This window comes from Eptatretus burgeri, chromosome 1 (assembly GCF_056783735.1).
Source record: "Eptatretus burgeri isolate ZD-2024b chromosome 1, Ebu_testis_v1, whole genome shotgun sequence".
In the NCBI taxonomy this organism is placed as follows: Eukaryota; Metazoa; Chordata; class Myxini; order Myxiniformes; family Myxinidae; genus Eptatretus; species Eptatretus burgeri.
Genome location: NC_140961.1, coordinates 141,504,667 through 141,525,652, shown reverse-complemented (window position 1 = coordinate 141,525,652; position 20,986 = coordinate 141,504,667). Strand labels below are relative to the sequence as shown.

The 20,986-nt window shown below is 44.6% G+C and overlaps 1 protein-coding gene across 4 annotated transcripts in view; it reads right to left on the bottom strand.

The window, feature by feature from the left end:
• Nucleotides 1-20,986, bottom strand: part of COG7 (component of oligomeric golgi complex 7) — a 106,128-nt gene that overhangs the window by 64,455 nt on the left and 20,687 nt on the right. For all 4 annotated transcript variants that reach the window (XM_085845698.1, XM_085845708.1, XM_085845714.1 and 1 more), the window contains exons 3-5: nucleotides 16,294-16,442; nucleotides 11,934-12,050; nucleotides 9,788-9,956 (exon numbers count right to left, since the gene is read on the bottom strand). In XM_085845698.1, the coding sequence (XP_085701824.1) occupies nucleotides 9,788-9,956; nucleotides 11,934-12,050; nucleotides 16,294-16,442 (435 nt within the window). The remainder of the gene's footprint in view (nucleotides 1-9,787; nucleotides 9,957-11,933; nucleotides 12,051-16,293; nucleotides 16,443-20,986) is intronic.

Here is a 20,986-nt window from a genome sequence, read left to right as displayed (position 1 = left end):
TTTTTTGCATTTCTACATGTTTTAAGTGATTTCCAACCCCCCCCCCAAAAAAAAAAAAACTTGTTAGAGAAAAAAAAAATTTTGCAACTTTTTTTGCAACAAAATTTCGATTTTTTTTTTTTTTTGCATTTCTACATGTTACAAGTGATTTCCAACAAAAAACATGCCAAAATTATAATTGCGACTGATTTTGGAACTTCAGGTGGATATACCCATGTGAAATCAATTTCTGTCTCAACGAATCTAGTTATGACGAATGAATTGAGTATGTAAAAGTTAAAAGTAAAAGGGAAAGTTGCAAACTATAACCCTGTGAGCACTGTTGACGTCAAATTGAATGAATAGGATATCAGGTTCACTTGAGTGACCTAGCAGTATTCGCGGCGGAGGTTTTGCACTCAACCAAGTTATCCCCCTCTCGTCTATCTGCCTGTTTTCATGTCAGTCTACCTTTTGTCCCGGCATTCTGTTTTCGTTGTTCTGTGCCTTCTTATAATAAAGTGTTATCGGTGAGGTGACCAGCCATTGCAAACTTAGCACTTGAAAATCCATTTTGGTGCAGCTTTAATGGCAAATCCCCAGGGGGGGGGGATGTTAAAATTGGTTATCTACTATAAATGGACAGTGTGTGTGTGTGTGTGTGTGTGTGTGTGTGTGTGTGTGTGTGTGTGTGTGTGTGTATGTGTGTGTGTGTGTATGTGTGTGTGTGTATGTGTGTGGGGTAGGGGACATGTTTTTTGCTGAGTTCTACTGGAGCTTTCTGATGGAGAGTGTGAGACAACGAAATGATCATCATGATCTCCGAAGTTGATTAGGCTAATTGGCGACAAAGAACCCAAAATAATTCCTATGTTATAAATGCACGCCAGTTTAAAGGTCCTATGACATGCAAAAGTACTGAAATTTCTTATACCAGTACGGGCCCGTAGGGGCGGGCCCGTAGGTGCGTGCCCATAGGTGAGTGCCAGTATGTGCAGCCCTCTCTCGCCCCTCTCTCTCGCCCCCTCTCTCTCGCCCCCTCTCTCTCGCCCCCCCCACTCTCGCCCCCCTCTCTCCCTCCCCCCGTCTCGCCCTTCCTCTCTCGCCCCCACTCTCATCCCCCCTCTCCCGTCCCCCTCTCTCGCAGATATTGGTCGACAGATAAATGGCCGTAACTTGGGAACTGCTCGTCCGATTAATATCAAACCTCGAAAAGACACATCCGTGAGTCCCCAGCAATATTCCTGGCAAGTTTCAATCAGATCGGACCGTCAATCGTGCAAAAAAAATAAAAAATAATAATAATAAATAAGCATTGTGACGTCATTTGTGACGTCATAGCACCGTGTCTTGTCATTGGTCGACAGATAAATGGCCGTAACTTGGGAACCGCTTGTCTGATTAATATCAAACCTTGAAAAGGCACATCCGCGGGTCCCCCGCAATATTCCTGGCAAGTTTCAATCAGATCGGACCGTCAATCGTGCAAAAAATAATAATAAATAAATAAACAAATATTAATTGTGACGTCATTCGTGACATCATAACACCATGTCCTGTCATTGGTAGACAGATAAATGGCCGTAACTTGGGAACCGCTCGTCTGATTGATATAAAACCTCGAAAAGGCACATCTGCGGGTCCCCAGTAATATCCCTGGCAAGTTTCAATGAGATCGGACCGGCAGTCGTCGAGAAATGGCGGTCACAGACACACACACACACACACACACACACACACACACACACACACACACACACACACACACACACACACACACACACACACACACACACACACACACACACACACACACACACACACACACACACAGATTGCTGGAATTATAGATAGATAGATATATGTCCTATAGGAGTTTTTCATCGTGATTTCAGATCTGACAATGTTTTTTCACAATACACATTCTGTAAAATGTAAAATTAAAAAAACAAACCTCTTCGGGAACGATCCTAAAAATTCTCCTGAAAGGGGCGTAACCCACATGACGTCAACTAAAGGATTACAAAGGCTGCACGTTAATTACTCAGGTTGGTGGTCTACATGATTCTATTGGCTTCCTGTGTGTTTCCACATTCGATTCGTCGACTCAATCGCTTCGTTCCTTTCTGCTTTAAAAAAAAATCGAACATTTGGTTTTGAATAATGGATGGCATGGACTTTCATTTGTCTGGTAACGACAGTGAATGTGAGAGAAATGAAGGATTTTTGTCTGAATCACATGGAGAATTGTCGGATAACGTAGTCACGGGAGGTGAAGTTCAGGCAACTGGAAATGAAGTACGACCTTACCAGTTCGAGCCTGAAGCAGGACAAGCAGAGGAAAATGGCGATGAAATTCCCGGAGTTCATTATGATCGGGAGGACATCGAAGGAAGACTTGGCAATAACAACTGGTTAGACTAAATCCTATTCGTAATTCAATAATGTAAATTCGACTTGCATACTGCTCGATATCAGAAATATTTTAGTGAGGTGACGTGACCAGCGCAGCTTAGCGAACATGTTTCTCCGCGGCGAATTAATCACAAGCAAGGCCGGCGCATGTCATCGGCCGTATCTCTCCGCGCATAAAAGCAATCTCGCTGTCTGGATACGATGAAAACTTGTGTGCAGAACACACCTTATGACACAATTGTCTAGAGTAGCCGATAAATCTGACGTTCTGTTGCATTTTTATTTATTTTATTCCTACTGTTGTCATGTAGCGCCAGTAGAAAACAATGAAGAAAAGAGAATAATAAAAGAAAGCTGCAGCACGTCAGATTTATCGGCCGAGTCGGACGGACGATGGATTTATCAGACTAGTCTAGACCAGTGTTTCTCAACCAGGGTTCCCCGGAACCCTAGGGTTCCGCAAAAGGTCACTCGGGGTTCCGCGAGAAAAAGTAATAAATAGGCTCATGTATTTTTGAGTAGTTTTTGTTTGATTTAATATTCGTAATTTTACTATACACGTATGGCATATTGTTGGAAACTCCTTGGTTATTATAATAGAGGCTTCAACCTCTTATATTATAACAACCATAGGGAATGTATTTAACGATGTCTATATGGTGCCAGTGTGAAACCGCCCTCACTGGTTAGTGGACGTCCTGTACACGGCGGATTCGTGTATCATTGAGTGACTGACTCAAGTACGGGACGCATGCACGGTTTCCATCTATCTTCTCTGCGCTTCCTGGCACGAAGTCTCTCTCTCAAGGTTAGTTCTTCTGTTTACCTTGATTGCTTCAGCTTTATTTGTTTAAGTTTGGTTGATCAAGTTACATGAGGTGTGCTTTTTAATTGTCAAACAGACTCGGGGTTGACAAACACTTTCAAAAATGAAGTTTTCAAACAAAAAAAAAAAAAACATTTTTTTTTGTGAATTAAAACCTCGGTGTGAGGTCTCATAAACGAGCAGTATGTTTTTTTTTCATTGCCAATAAATTTGACAAAAAGGGGGTGATTTTTTCCTTAAACCAGGTATCCGAAAAAAAAAAAATTATATTTACCACATGAACTACGATAAAAATATAAAAGAGCTAGATATTAATAATGGTATTTAATAATTTTTATGCAGGGATTCCCTGACATGAAAACTATTTCAAGGGTTCCACAGGGGTAAAAAGGTTGAGAAACGCTGCTCAAGACTCTAGAGATCTCGAGTCGATCCACTCTGTGCGAGTTTCTGTATGTGACGTCACGCTGCGATTCGCTGAAGTCAACTTTTTTTAGGGGCGGGACATAGCAAGTTGTGTAAGGTGTATCAAGCAGCTTAATAGGTCCTTCCATGGCATGGCATTCAAAATTACAAAAGAAGTAACAAAAACAATGACAACATTGCAACAAACAACAAATTAATTAATACAAATAATATTAACTAATGGTTGCATCATTTGGCTATAATAACAACAACGAACGTATAATCCCCACCCCAACCCAAGCAGTACAGCAGGCAGGTATGCTGCAAGGCCTTGAAGACCAATGAAATTTTGGTCCAATGGACCCAGTTGTGTTCTCGAAAAAGACACCAATGGAATTAACAAATTCGAACCACCCCCTCCAACAGGGGCCAGTAAAAACATACTATGCCACGTTGCAAGTCGTCATATACAAATGGGTTTTAAAATACTGATTTTATAACACTCTAGTCCCTGTGCCTGCCACACTTTCCACTCCCTCCCCTCCCCCCTACCCGTGAAACCGAGTCGAAAGCTTGACAAGATTTATTTAATGTGGTGGTGGTGCAGCACTGGCATGATGGGCCAAGTGGCCTCCTCCTGCGTCAAAGTCCCTCATATCGATGTGGTCACAAACTTAATTGCAACAATCATACAGCACCAGGTTTTGAAGCAGGAACGTGTCTTTACTTCATGCAATGTAAAGACAGCACTTCGGCATTTTCCATGAAGTTCATAGGAGCGAACGGCGATGTGAAAATCCAACAATGGATGCTATTTTCTGTATTTACCGACAGACAGACGTTCTCCTGCCTGGCGGACATCTGGTCACGGTAACGTGCTTGCAAACTTTTGTACCCAGTGATCTTCTTCAAAAATAACTCAAAAAAAAAAAACTACCATGAGAGTAATTCACATCATTGTTGTCAAAATGTGTTGGCATTGCACCCCATCCGGAGGAAATGGGTGAAGAAATGGATCAGCATATCAGAATAGCACCTCAATTCCTAATGAATCACACACAGCCTGTTTACCCGACGACGAAAATACAGAAACCTCCGTATGGGTCGTTACAAAAATAAGGATGAGCCTCACTCATTTTTTGTGCACGTTGACATTTTGTCAATATTACCCTGCTCTTACATTAACCTAAATACCTGTATCGTAACAGTTAGCACATAAGTAATTGAACACTTAAAAAGCTAAGCAATCTAAAGAGGCCACATGTAAAGAAAAGTGTACAAGAAAGGACAATTGATTTGGCACATTCTGAGTGTACTCAAAAAAAATGATGATGGAATTGAAATGACAAAGAGGGATGGGTGCTACACATCACAGCGGCAAGCCTGGTGTTGGCTTAGTGGTTAGGGTGGCGGTTTGGGATCCTAGGGTCCTGAGTTCAAGCCCCGTTGCCTGGTGAATTAAAATACACCAGGAGGTTGACTCAGTCTGTCATCCTTCCGAGGTCGGCAAAATGAGCACCAGTGTACTGGCAAGGGGGACACTGCATCAGCGACATAGCCGCGTCCCAACCAATGACGCAACCAGCAGCCACAGGCTGCACTCGAGAGAGCGAGATCACAGCGGTGGAGCTGACATGTTCAGAACTACAAAACAAAAATATTGGATGGACAGAGGAATATAATTCCAGTGAAGCGTAAAAGAGACAAAAAAAAAATTAACTTGAAAGCAATCAGCTGGGACTTGGTGAGGAGAAAAAGGAATATGTCAAGAGAAGAGTGCGCACACCCATCTGTGGTTAGGAAGCAGCACAAAACCAAACAGGAAACAAAAATAACTTGAAGGGCATACGGTGGAGCGCATACCTCCGATACGCAATGCCTCATCCGCGAGAACATATCGGGCCTGTAGATACATCTTTATCATGATGGGTTTGGGGGTGATAAAATAAATAAATTGACGATCGTTAAAACTTGGTATCAAAATGAAAATGTTAAGCCTGAAATAAAATGTATTCAAATATGATACGATTCTTTTTCAGTATGTATCCATTTGGAATTGACATCATTATATTTCTCCTCTGTATGGAAAGATCACCTGTATATTAAAAGTGTAAACAGGTTGAACTTTACCAGTAAGTTGAATATAAAGAAGCTATATCATGTAAAGCTATCTAAATAATTTTTTTTCCCCATCACACTCATTCCCCACGAGCACTTGCCACGTGCCAAGTTTCAATTTTTTCATTGGTGCGGTTTCAGAGATACAGAGGTCCAAAGTTTTTCCGTTTTTCAAATGTGGCTGCCACAGCAAGTGAACTATGACGTCATAATTATTATTATTAATACATTCTACATGAGTAGTCACACCAATGGTGAAAATTTCGTCTCGATCCGACAAGCGGTTGCATCCGACAAGAAAAACACGAAAGTTCTGTGCGGACAGACAGACAACCAAAGGCAAACAAACGGACCCACACGCAATGCCCTCTCCTTTAATACTTATCGTTTTTGGCCCAATCTCTCAAAAGTGAAGAATCACCGTCAAGTAAATAATTCTCGTATCCAGATCCGGCTTCGGATCTTCACCAAAATCAAAACAATTCGTCCTTGCCACACACCCAACGTGTCCATCAAGTTTCGTCCAAATCCATACACAACTTTTTGAGATATCCTGCACACAAACAAACAGACAGACAGAAAGGGGGTGAAACATGACCTCCTTCACCTTCGGTGGCGGAGGTAACTAATACGGCACTCGGTAAAGCGCATTAGTCAAGGCGAGGGGTGAAAAAATTGTTCAGATTGTGATAAAAGCATGAAACTTTGCACAAATGTTCAACACAACATTCTAAACGTTTTCAGGGGTGGAGCCAATGTGAACTGTATATAGCATAGCAAAGGTCGCTAGGCAACATATTTTCCTAAGCAACCAGCACATAGGATGACTGTGGACCAATTTTACTTATCAATTACAACGTATTTTATGATCTATAACTTTACCCGTCATATTTACATCACTCTAGAGCAATTTATTGTCTGGGATAAATACTTCGCCAACAGTCTAAAGGCACAGACCAGAGAAAAACATGCTACGGGCCCTAGCAACGGAGACGTGTGGAGGTGTCCAGCCCCATACCAAAGAACTGGCAGCAGTTCCTTCGCTTGAACAGCAACAAGATAGAGTTGTTTAAACTTCTGAACAATGAACTGATAGCAAGTGCATCAGCAGAGCAGCCTCTTGTTGTTACCGATGGTGATACTGTACTCTGTGTACCTGCACGAGACATGACCAACATTGCTCCCTGCAATCACGAGAAGCAGATTCCAGGATTATGGTACATGTCGCTGACGCCATCATGCAGGGCTTTCACAAGATCCTTGTTCGAACAGTGGATACCGATGTAGTTGTGCTAGCGGTAGCGGCTGTACAGCAGCGAGGAAGGATAGAACTCTGGATTGCATTCGGTCGTGGAAAGGACTTTCACTTCATGTCGGCTCATGAGATATGTGCATCACTTGGCCCACAAAAATCCTTAGTACTTCCGGTGTTTCAGGCTTTCACAGGCTGCGACACTGTATCCCAGTTTGCCCAGGTGGCAAAGAAGACTGCATGGAAAGTGTGGGAAACACATGATGAGTTCACGAGAGCAAATATCTGAAGAGACAGAAGCTTCCCTAGAGTATTTCACTATCCTTCTCTATGACAGGACATCAACATGTGCCTCAATCAATGAAGTTAGGAAGCTTCTATTCACACGCAAAGGGCATCAGATGTCAGCCCTTCCTCCCACCAAGGCTGCCCTAGAGCATCATATCAGGAGGGCAGTATTGCAAGGTGGGCACTACTGGGGGCGTACTACCATGCCATATCGCCAGTTACCCTCTCCTGCTGAGTGGGGATGGACTTGCCCAGAACAGTGGAAGCCCCTGTGGACAAATCTGCCAGAAGCCAGTGCATCCTGCCCAGAGCTGCTGAAGTGTGCATGTAGGAGCAGGTGTAGAGACTGCAAACGTGTACGAGCGCACTTACAATGCAGTGTTTACTGCACATGCAGGAGAGATTGTGACAATGCTTAAAGCTATGGCGAAGGTCCAAAGAAAGTCCAAGGTGACAACATAATTGACAGTTGCTAGTTGCTGGTTGCTACCGTGAATGTATTGTGGAGCAACAATGTTTTTATTTGATGCATGGTGTAAAATACCATTGCTTTCATTATATTTCCAGGAAGAATGTCTTCTATTGATAACAAGACTGTTAAGTTGAGTTAATGAGTTAAGTGAATCCCGTGTTCACAGGTAGTCGTCTATGTGTACTCAGATGGTTGCCATGGTAAATAGGTTACTAAGGCCGAAGTCACATTTGCTCTCGGGCGACGATACGGCAGCCGTACGCCCTCTGAATTGACAGAAACGTGCGGCGGCCGCAGAGTTTCTGCGGTGGCCCCAGGGTGGCCCTACGCCGTATGGCTATCTTTTACAGGCCGTAGGGGTCGCCGTGGAATTATAACGCGGAGTTAAAACTTTTTTCATTTCTACGTTCGCCGTAACAATTCGACAAGCCGAAACAAAAGAACTGGTGAAAAAAAAATACAAAAAATGAACCCACTCGTTACCGTCCGTCTGGCCGCACGTTCGCCTTAGGGCCCCTTGCGGGCACCTTGAGGCTACCGTGAAAATTCTATGGCCACCGCAGGGACGCCCTAAGGTCACCGTGCGACACCAAATCAAAGACCGTACGGCACCACCACGTTTTCGGTCTCCACAATTTCTAAATACGCCGTGCGGCTCCCCAAAAAATAAAAACATATGTGACTGCTACATTGTGTGACCGTGGAAATACTGCGGCCGCCCTATAATTGCTAGTGGCCGTAAATTTTGGAGACCCCACGACCGCCGTGGCAAATGTGACTTAGGCCTAAGCAACTAAATATTTAATGTTTTGTTACTTTTTGATAACAATTATGACAACCTGTATAGATTATTTAACCCAAAACATTCCTCTTCTGTAGGCCATTAGGCAATGTGAAGTAGAAGCATCATTCACAAATAGAGGATAAATATATACATAGACAGTTGGTATTGTTTATCCATTACCTAGCAACAAAACAAATGCTAATTTGTTTTGTGGTGACACTAGTTATTGTATTGTTTTGTTTTCTGATGACACTAATTGTCTTTAAAACATGTCTACTGACAGTTCTGATGTTCTGTAACATAGCACCAACCTTTCTGAATGTAGTAAATAGGCTTAAAAAGCCCGTTGCTGGGGTAAATTTGTTACCTAGCAACCATTGCTAAGGAACAAGCTGTATTCAATGGCTCCACCCTTGAAAATAAACATTATGGGTTGAAGAATAATTGTGCCAAGTCTCATGCTTTTATCACTTGCTGAGCAATTCTAGCTGTATTTTGCACCCATCGCCTAAACCACATGCCTGCGCCAAGTGGAACAGTATACATTATGTATCGCACTGATCGACCAGATCTGCACCTGGACCTCAACCAAAATTGAATCAGCTTGTTCTTGTCACTTCACACATCCACCATGTTTTGTAATAATCCGTCCACAACTTTTTGAGATATCGTGCTATATATCGTTTTTGGTCTGATCACTCAATGGTGAAGAATCACTTAAAATATTCCAGTATCAGTATCCATATGCAGATCTAGATCTTCACCAAATTCCATCTTTGTAACACACCCAACCTGTCAAACAAGTTTTCTCTGGATCCATCCATCACGTTTTGAGATATCCTGCTTTCAGTCAGACAAACAGACAGGGGTGAAAACACAACCTCCGTCCACCTTCGATGTCCGTCCACACAAAAATAAGTGACCACAACAATAGATATCATGACAGCAATGGTTCGAATCTGGGTGGAGGCTACTGATGTTTGGAAGGACAGAGAGGCTCCCACTCCCCTAACACACCCAACCTGTCGAACAAGTTTTGTCTGAATCCATCCATAACGTTTTGAGATATCCTACTCAGAGACAGACAGGGGTGAAAACATAACCTCCATCCACATTCGGTGGCAGAGCTAATCAATGCACTTTAATAGTTTTACTGGAAATATAAACAAAATAAATCAAATTTACAAGAGCCGTTCAACAATTCAAATTTTGCACAAAAAATGGTTCAAAATACACAGAATAACATACCCACAGACTTGGAGGTGAAGGCAGAAACAATCTGGGTGCTGGCGATGGCCTCCAACCTGTTCTTGAGCGTCTCCAGGTGAACACATTTCTCCGAGAAGTCAGGCGTGTCTTCCAACATACACAAGCTGCTCTGGAGTCCTGTTAGCTTCTCTGCGATGACCACTACATCCTGACAGAGTCGATAACATACAATCACCACATTTATGATTATACATTTTGCTTCTCTATTATTAATATGTTGTTATGCTTGTGGTAGGATTGTACAGTGCTGCATGGTCCATGGACAAGTAAGAGACATCACAATGTAAATTAAGTCGGGAAACCTGTGAACTTAAGTTGTTATGTGTCACCACATAGGGGTGGTGCTGTGTTAATTAGGTAGGGTTTAAGGCTAGTTTCTCCCAGCATGCGATTGCCGGTGACCATTTCCTACGTTTTTGCATTTACGAAGCCGGAAAAAAAAGAACCACATTTTTACGCAAACAAAAAAAAGAGCCGAACGTTTATGAGCAGGCAAAAACCCCGCCTTCCCAGCTTTGTACCGGTAGGCCACGTCCCCCGAGGTGGATTGGTTGGGATGACATCAGAGGGAAGAAGGGCACGAGCGACAAGAAGGTGCTAGAGAGACAAGATGGAGGAGAAGAGTGTGGAGACTGCGGTCAAAACAGATAGGACCTCCCTGGCTTCTCCTCGACACGGTCAAGGGGTCTGCGCGTTTCTCGTTGTTCGTGCCGTGTGAATTTGGTCACGTGCTGGAACAGGACGCTGGCCGTTGCTTGTTCAGCTGAGTCGTGAAGTGTGTACACTTTAGGGAAGAAGGGCAAGAACGACAAGAAGGTGCAAGAGAGAGACAAGAGGACGGTTGGAAGCAAAGCGTGAGGATCTGGTCCCTCTCGGCACGACGAAATAGCAGCACGATTCTCATAGTTTGTGCTGATGTGAATGTGTTCACATGCTGCAGCAAGATGCTAGCCATTGACTGTTCGGCTGGGTCGTGAAGTTTGTACGCTTTGAGGAGGAGAGAAAAGAGGAGGAGCGCATCTCTTGGCCTTATCTCGGAACCTCGGAAATCACCTTGTTGTACGTGCAAAGAGAAAGGCCGCACCATTTGTTGTAAGCGGGCCTGGTGCTGTGAGAGTACTGGTGTGGCAATCTCGATCGTGAGAAGAAACTAAATGGCGGTTCGTGGCTCCAGGCGTTGAAGACAGTCCGCGCCACACCTCACGTATGTGACTGCAGAGCACGACTTGGCACCATTTTTGGTGCGTTTTCCCATGCAGTGGCTACGCGGTTCGATGGCTGTGAGGCTCCTCGAAGGTCATCTCTGGACATAAGCCGAGTACAGGCATGAAAGGTGGATTTTCTCTGATCTGTACCGTTGTCTGTTTTTATGACTGAGTAGAGACTTCTCAAATTAGGTTTCAGTTTCCCTCACGTTTCATTGCCTCATGCTTTGGTTTATTTTCATTACAACTCTTTGATTTATATGTTTATTAAACCATTATTTGTTGAATTTACTTGCGTTTGTCTATTCGTTGTGGGTTCGAGAATAAACCCGTGCGTTTCCCACGATGTGTGCCTTCCCTCCCACACGCGCCATAATCTCCAAGGATCTCGGTTATTCGCCTCCAAGTAAAATCGTTCGGCTATCCGTCCAGGTCAGTGCTAACCTGACCAAACACGACAACTGGGTCAGGAGTGGGATATAACCTAATTGGCCTGAACATGACATATATATATATATATATATATATATATATATATATATATATATATATATATATATATATATATATATATATATATATATGTTATTTTTTTCTTTGTTTTTGTTGATAAAACACATCATGAAGAAGTTGAAAGGATTAAAATCTACAGTAAAACCAGACTCATTTTCAAGACGTACACACGAGATTAAAAGAAGAATTTCCACCAAACTCTGCCAATGTACACACATTTGTGTCTTGGCAAGTTAAGAGCTCCTTGAAAAACGAAATGCTTAATGAGTCAAGAACCATACATGACAAGTCAAACCATGGACTTTCTAAGATTGCAGAGCAAGCAGAACAGGGAGATAGCACAAAACAATGGGATATTGACGACTACATGATCTCCATGTTTAACTTATCACTGCAAGCTTCCTCACCTGCAATTTGAAAACTCCTTCAATTTCAGCACTGAGAGTGCTCCATTTGTCAGCGACGTGCAAGGCCTCCGATGCAGCTTGCATGCGAGACTTCACCTTGTCGATCTCTACAAGTACCTGGAAGTAATCGCAAATGAAGTTAGAAAACACTTTTTTTTACTTTTTATTTTTTCATATGCAGGGATGTTAACATTCAATCACTCATTCGTTCATTCTAACCTTCACTCATTCATGAATTCTGCACTGAATGTGACAATGAATATTCAACTTGCATTTAAAATGCTGAATGAACGAAACAAGTATATCAAGGTGCTGTACTGGATATTATACAAGGTGCTGTACTTTCAGCGGCTATTAAGACAAAATCGAAAAGAAAAAAAATGTCAATTTCTAGGAAATTCTGAACCTGTTTTTGGTCAAATATTACTGTAAACTCAAGTACTTCCAGGAGATGGAAATGGTTAACATCCTCAGGGCAGAGACTCATGAAGGCCTTTGGCTGAAATTGGTGGGCGTAGCAGGGTGGAGAGTCATGAGAACCTCAAGGCGTTGGTTGGTGTAACCTACGGGGCAAGTCATTGATAGAACACCCTTGCGGTCCGATATTTAAGCCTCAGGAGGCAGAGACTTGTAGTTAATCTTGGGTGATGATTGGTGGAAGGCCTCGGGGTGAGGTTGGGTAATAAAACCTGACTCTGAGATGAAGTAAGCCTCTCTTGCTCTGATTCTTCAAGAGGAGAGAGGCAGCACCACGTGTGTTCCCCTGCACTGCATCGGTTCTGTTGTTACAGATGTGTGCCTTTACCCATTGCACTGCCCGAGTCATATTTGAGTGCTTTGAGAGTACGTGTGGCACCTTTAGACGAGTGCTGTACCCAAACTTGAAGAGTTGCGCTTCCGAGCAGAGTCCGAGTCAAGCCGAGTTTGGCTGTCAACGCAGAAAATAACTTGGGATATTTTCCTGTCGCATGAAATGACGGAATTGCAGTATTTTGCAAGTGTATGCAGTCGAAATACACTGGTATATTAATCAGATGTGCTATAGAATGATCACATTGTTTCTCTTTTTGGAGTTTAAAAGCAAAATGTTACCGTAATTAGACACTGTAATAACTGTTACCCATCGCGCTCTGTTAACTGCGAGCACGCGTATCACGGGCGGCTCGGTATAGATCGTGTTTAGATTTGATTAGTCGATGTGAGTCACGCTTCATTGCAGTCAGATATCAAGCAGCAGGGCTGCGGAGATGGCAAGCAAGTCTTATCGACACTTTCATGCCGTGGAGTCAACGGTCGTTTCTTTTCGTAATGAACTTAATCATCGTGACAGCTGATGGATTAAATAAACAGACAGCATGTTTTATTACTTCACAAACATATTGCATCTGTGAGTGGCAATGAGGGTCAGAAATGAAGTAAAACATGAGAAAAATGATCGATTATATCACGTGGTTGCTATCGTCATCGTGGCTCCTCCTTCCGTGCAGTTTTATATCTTTTTCTATCGCTTCGAGAAATATTACTATACATTAATGTGGTGTGCTCCATCTGCGTCCTTCTTCTAAAGGGTTCCTGCTTTGATGGATTTTTAAAAAAATTAGAAAATAAAAAGTTTCGATTGAACCGCTGCGTGAATAGAGCTTCTTCATCAAACTCGGAGAGAGGCTTTTTGTGATTAAACAAACAAATTTTTGTTCCAAGAAAATCTATCATTTCCTTTTCAACAGCACCATTTGTATTATTCTATGACAGCAGAAACCCTTTCGAATGAAGCATGATGGAGCACGTCGGCTCCTTTTATATGGAGGTCATAAGATGAAAGGAATGGAAATAAACTTTGCACAATCAAGTAACTAATTAATCGCTGTCATTTTCCTGCGTAGGACATCATTGGATTGCAATGTGAGCAACGCCGTGGTTAACTGTACCTGTCGATGCAGTTTAGATTGAGGCCATGCGTCCCCCACGCGATCGATTGACATGTGCTTGACTCGAGCAGGAGCTCTTCCACGAGCCTCGATCATGTTGAAAAAAAAATAATCAAATTTAAATAATTGCAAACTTATCCGGAGTTCCGAGCTGATCTGGGACCTGGCCAAATATTTGCCAAAATTACTGAGCTCGATCCGAACCGAGTTTTTGCTGCAGAATCCCAGCACTACTTGAGAGGGGAGTGAGGTTGTTGTTTTTTGCGAATTGTGGCTTATTTGTGTGTCCTTGCGTAACACATTTAAGGAACGGTGTGCCTCGTACGTTCTGCCAATTTGACACACAAACAATCGCACTCATTTGGGATCCCAGGAAGGTTTAATAAATTTTAATATTTTAGAACTGGCACAGGATTAACTCACGTTGGAATGCAAGCGGACGACGACCGGTCGGAGTCAGCTCATGAGAAACAGTTTAGTCCGGTCATCATTTGAGTCTTGGCTTCAGCGTGCAATGGAAACCGCCAGGTGTGGTTGCGTCCTGTCTGGAGGTTGCCATCCAATGGACAGTTGTTTGCAACAGTGATGCTGCACAAATATTGTTACGGATTTGGAAACCTTGTGCACACAAGCAGCCAGAGTCCCCGTAGTTCAGTTATTTCGATAAGTACGTGTTGATAGTTAGAATCCTTCCTTCTGTCTAAATGGGTATTACATGTGTGCGTTACCAGTTATTTTTTAGCTAGGTTTTTACAACAACAACTGCATCTACAACATCTACATCCTCTACATCACCAACTACAACAACAACTACAACAACAATGCCATCGCCCACGTGCAACATACAGGGGTTAGGTTCCCTCTGACCACCGTGAGCTCATCCATTCAACGGCGGCCACAAGTCGTCCGACAACCCCCCGGCCAATCAGGAGGCGAGTAGCGAGGAGAAGAGGCCCCTCCCATCTAAATAGGAGTAGAATGGTTGTGAGGAGCAGTTTTTGACAAGAACGGGTGATCGTGGCAACGGCAGAGTGGTTGTGAGAGATGAGAGGATGGCAGACAGGAGGATCGTGGCAATTCTGAGCAGTCTGTCGTCGTGGCAGACGGTCATGTGTGGTGGATGGAGCGGTCTGAGACAGTGGTGGTCGTGGTTGAGCGGTCTCCTTCGTGGGCCATGGACTTCTGGTCGTGGGTGCGAGTTCCACCAGTGGTTCGGGTCGGTGTGACCGCACGAGGCGGGACAGGTACCCGGCTAGTATCCCTGCCCTCAGCTCGCCTTCCCTCCGAGCTGAAAGGCCGAAAATAGACCCACGAGGTCCATCGTGTGTGTGTGTGTGTGTGTGTGTGTGTGTGTGTGTGTGTGTGTGTGTGTGTGTGTGTGTGTGTGTGTGTGTGTGTGTGTGTGTGTGTGTGTGCGTGTGTGTGTGTGTGTGTGTGTGTGTGTGTGTAGCCATCCTGTAAGTGGAATTGTTAAGTGCTGTTTTTTTGCTCATTGTAATTGCCTGCCTTTTATTTGGATAACTCTGCTCTGTGTGCTCCCCTCCCCGATTATTATTGTAAAATAAACCCCCGTGTTAAATGTTCCAGTTAGTTTCTGTCCTTTCTTTGATTGACCCGGCATGGTTCGGACTTGAGAATTAGTGAGGCCGTGTATGCCGGTAAATTGTTAATTTGGTCCGGCGCGGCTTTGGTAATTTCCGCTCGGTTACGCTGGAACCGAGTCGGTGATCGTGACTCGATTCGGCCAAAGTCGGCCGAGGGTGTGGTTTCCCCGGTAGTTGGACGACGTGGGTAATTAGGTATATTGAAGTTAGGCAATTAACCCTACCCCACGCCGTCGAAATATTGGCAACCACGGTCCGCTAAGTGACCCGTGACCATTCGGAGTTGTCCGAGAGTCACGACCTAAATTCCGGGTGTTCGGTGGGAGACGACTCCACTGATCCACCGAGTGGTCGTTTATCGCCGCCGAAACCCGGCCCACAACAATATAACCGCCATTCTTTTTCACCGCGATTTAGTTTTGAATACCAAAATTTGAATGGACATGAAATTCTGGTCTTTGCATTATTAATTTACAGTTTCTAAACTCTCATATTATTTTAGTGGAATTGGAATTCCAGATCATGTATTGTCATCGTGCATCGTCCGTCTGACCGCCCGTCACCTATTTCGACTTTTCCGGCCAAACTGCTGGGTGGATCCGGCTGAAATTTGGCAGCGTCGTTCCACTCCTGACTAGTAACAGGGATTGTATAGCTCGTTCCAGTCGCATGACTTGAAGTAGGTCAAAATGGCGGATTTGGTAAATTACTTTTAAAATATTCTTCTCCAGACCCACCAATCAAAATGCTACCAAATTTATGTGACAATATTAGGCCAGGGCCCAGAGGTCTATTTTTTTTCATAAATCGGTGTGCGTCATTGCTCACCTTCATTGACTGGGAAGTATCTTGCTCCACCTTGCGAATATCTTCCTTGACAAGTGCCATCTGCTTGGCCAACGTGGCAGCCTCCTGCCGCACAGACTCCACATCGCGGAGCACGCGGGGCAAGCTTTGCATTGCTTGATTGCTGATATCTGTGGAATGAGCACGTACGGGTCAAAACATGAAAAGTCTGTTCTCAGGAAGAACTTAATAACCCAGCAGTGAATAATACAACAATAAAATGGTCAACATTTTCAAATATCCTCATAGTACAGAGTAATGTAATTATAAACATACCATATGGGATTTGAACTTTGGGTCACATCCTTGTTGCATATCTCGAGATATTAGATTCCCACCACTACCCATTGGAAACTTTCTGTACTCCTGTGATAAAGTGTACACATGTCCAGGACTGTCTCTCGCATCAATTTCCTTGACACATTTAAGCTGGAAAGCCTGGTGGATGATCAATCGACTCACGTAGAGATCAGAAAAACACCAACCCTGCCCTGTTACTCCAGGTTCCATTACATATCTCCTCATCAGTGGCATGTACCCACATCACGACAGAACTCTCTCCCATCTAGTCAATGCTAAATCCAAGAGAATAAGGTACTGTCAGCCTTGACCTCACTTGTGATTATTTTCTTATTTGAGTCAAAAAAAACAAACTCTTGGCACACTAAAACGTGGAAAGTTGCCATAACTGGAGAACATTCTGTGCATGCTGAGCAGTTGGCCCACGAGTGACCGCTACTTTTTGTTTGACTCAGCCATTCCATGTCAGATTGCTTGGCAACAGCAGAAGTTCCACACTTATTGGAAAGAGCCATTGTCAGCGATTCTGAAGCCAAACAACAATTTGGAAGAGCTACCATCCCATCTTTCTCAGAACTGTCTGTTCCCTTTAAGCAATTGGAACAGCTGATCAATTGTATTGTGACGTTCACGGGACTTGAACAGTCCCGCCAACGTAGAATGAGCCGAAACGATGGAGGCGGTTTATCCTTTACAACCCAAAGATGGCGGTTCTAATCGCTCTACCGCAAACGGGACGAGGAAGGTGGCACGAGTCGCTTTTCACTGAGTTAATGATGTTTATTTCTCAAACCAGAAATAATAAGACTCGGCAAGAGGAGGGATCCGGGGCGATTCGACGGGATGGTGGTGTGGGTTCGGGCGTGGGGAAAACACAAACAATTCCAATGGATATACCAATCTCAAACCCTCGAAGGTGCCAGGTACACACAGAAACACACACACACACACACACACACACACACACACACACACACACACACACACACACACACACACACACACACAGACACAAAACGTAGCTGGTCCTGGTGGTCAGGCTGGCCCGTGGTGTGGACGCAACAGTCCCTGGATTGGCGTCGGATGAGCTGGCGTCGCGCTCGTCAGGGGCAGGAGACACCGTGGTGCTGTCGACCTCCTTGTGTCGGCGCAAGTCCGCTCACAGCCGCCAGGGAACCAGTTCTGGCGCCAAGTTGCGAGCAGGAGAGGGAGGCAGGTCCGCCCGCCGTTCGACCCCGTGCTCCGAGCCAGCAGAACCCCAGAGCCAACCGAGGTGAGGCACGAGGGACAGCAAGGCCACGAGACACGATGAATCCAGGATCGAATCAGCGCAACAACACAGCACGCTCAAAGCACAACAGCCTCCACCAGAACAGTTTTTCTGTCCCGATCTTCTTCCTCCTCGCCTTTTCCCCGAACAGAGCCTTTTTATCCTCGAGTCCTCGTCACTTCCAATCGAGCCGTTTTATTGGCCCTCCGCCGTCGCCTTCCGCCAATCGTGATCACGGGGCGGAGCCATCCGCAGCACTGTCCTGTGACGTCACAGCAAGCCTCCAGGGAATACTAAAAGGGGTTTACGCAGACACACTTACCCTATTCCGTATCCCTATCTAATTACGTGACTATTATCATTTCCCCCTTGAAGAAATGGACATTTACTAGACAACTTATCACCACTGAATTGCTACTTATTACATCGAGATCCTGGTACACTCGAACAGCATGGCATACCTAATTAAACATCCGAATTACCCTTTGAATGCATACCCCCCCTCAAACGTAACAGTATAATGTGAAGCATGGTGTCTGATTATGTGTTTGTATGTTCGCACATTTGGCTGTCTCCCGTTTCCGGCGGCTGTTTCTCATTGTGCTTTTGAAAAACTCTGCATGCTGATAAAGCTCAACATTAAACCAGAAGAAACGCACAATACCAAATGAGATACATTTGAAACATATAAATACAACAAGGAAACACAGTTTGTTTATTAATAGCACGTTACGATATGACCTGGGCTGAAAGGATGGCCTCAAGGTATGCACACTCAACTTTAAGCTGTCTCGACTGGGTTTGAATCTCGGCCCAGTGATAAACTGTCATCCTGGTGTTTCTGACTGGATGTATCATCAATGTGTATGTTGTCCCTCTGATGGACGTTAAACTGGACGACCCAGATACCGACATTAGTTGGTGGACGATAAAGACCTCCACGGTGTCCTTTGCGAAAAGTGGGTGACCTATCGGTGGCACCATGGCCAAGTTAGTAATTCCTGCTCGAACTACTGCTTAGGGGAAGGCAATCAATGGCAAATCACCCCAGTATGACCTTTGCTGAGGAAGCTGCTTCGGCAGCACCGACGCTCTGTGACAGAGTATGAGGATTATCACAAAGTTGAACAAACCATGTCAGCACTGAAAATAACAGGAGTCTAAACTGAAAGTTGTTGAACAAACGTTGCAGTACTCATCATCTAATGAAAGAAAAATCTCCATTTAGCATTCTGACCTAAAAATAACATTCAATATTACACTTCAAAGAAGCCCAAAATAGACTTAGTTATTGGTGGAATCGATGACATCATTCAATAAGAGTGAAGAACATCCGCTCAAAAGGATAGAGCATGGACATATACAGAGAGAGGAGCGGGGTGAGAGGGAGAAAAGTGGGGAAGAGAGATAGAGAGAGGGGGGGGAGAGAGAGAGAGAGAGAGAGAGAGAGAGAGAGAGAGAGAGAGAGAGAGAGAGAGAGAGAGAGAGAGTGGGGAAGAGAGAGAGAGGGGAGAGAGAGAGGGGAGAGAGAGAGAGAGAGAGAGAGAGAGAGAGAGAGAGAGAGAGAGAGAGAGAGAGAGAGAGAGAGAGAGAGAGAGAGAGAGAGAGAGAGAGAGAGAGAGAGAGAGAGAGAGAGAGAGAGAGAGAGAGAGAGAGAGAGAGAGAGAGAGAGAGAGAGAGAGAGAGAGAGAGAGAGAGAGAGAGAGAGAGAGAGAGAGAGAGAGAGAGAGAGAGAGAGAGAGAGAGAGAGAGAGAGAGAGAGAGAGAGAGAGAGAGAGACGCAGAGAGAGAGAGAGAGAGAGAGAGAGAGAGAGAGAGAGAGAGAGAGAGAGAGAGAGAGAGAGAGAGAGAGAGAGAGAGAGAGAGAGAGAGAGAGAGAGAGAGAGACGCAGAGAGAGAGAGAGAGAGAGAGAGAGAGAGAGAGAGAGAGAGAGAGAGAGAGAGAGAGAGAGAGAGAGAGAGAGAGAGAGAGAGAGAGAGAGAGAGAGAGAGAGAGAGAGAGAGAGAGAGAGAGAGAGAGAGAGAGAGAGAGAGAGAGAGAGAGAGAGAGAGAGAGAGAGAGAGAGAGAGAGAGAGAGAGAGAGAGAGAGAGAGAGAGAGAGAGAGAGAGAGAGAGAGAGAGAGAGAGAGAGAGAGAGAGAGAGAGAGAGAGAGAGAGAGAGAGAGAGAGAGAGAGAGAGAGAGAGAGAGAGAGAGAGAGAGAGAGAGAGAGAGAGAGAGAGAGAGAGAGAGAGAGAGAGAGAGAGAGAGAGAGAGAGAGAGAGAGAGAGAGAGAGAGAGAGAGAGAGAGAGAGAGAGAGAGAGACGCAGAGAGAGAGAGAGAGAGAGAGAGAGAGAGAGAGAGAGAGAGAGAGAGAGAGAGAGAGAGAGAGAGAGAGAGAGAGAGAGAGAGAGAGAGAGAGAGAGAGAGAGAGAGAGAGAGAGAGAGAGAGAGAGAGAGAGAGAGAGAGAGAGAGAGAGAGAGAGAGAGAGAGAGAGAGAGAGAGAGAGAGAGAGAGAGAGAGAGAGAGAGAGAGAGAGAGAGAGAGAGAGAGAGAGAGAGAGAGAGAGAGAGAGAGAGAGAGAGAGAGAGAGAGAGAGAGAGAGAGAGAGAGAGAGAGAGAGAGAGAGAGAGAGAGAGAGAGAGAGAGAGAGAGAGAGAGAGAGAGAGAGAGAGAGAGAGAGAGAGAGAGAGAGAGAGAGAGAGAGAGAGAGAGAGAGAGAGAGAGAGAGAGAGAGAGAGAGAGAGAGAGAGAGAGAGAGAGAGAGAGAGAGAGAGAGAGAGAGAGAGAGAGAGAGAGAGAGAGAGAGAGAGAGAGAGAGAGAGAGAGAGAGAGAGAGAGAGAGAGAGAGAGAGAGAGAGAGAGAGAGAGAGAGAGAGAGAGAGAGAGAGAGAGAGAGAGAGAGAGAGAGAGAGAGAGAGAGAGAGAGAGAGAGAGAGAGAGAGAGAGAGAGAGAGAGAGAGAGAGAGAGAGAGAGAGAGAGAGAGAGAGAGAGAGAGAGAGAGAGAGAGAGAGAGAGAGAGAGAGAGAGAGAGAGAGAGAGAGAGAGAGAGAGAGAGAGAGAGAGAGAGAGAGAGAGAGAGAGAGAGAGAGAGAGAGAGAGAGAGAGAGAGAGAGAGAGAGA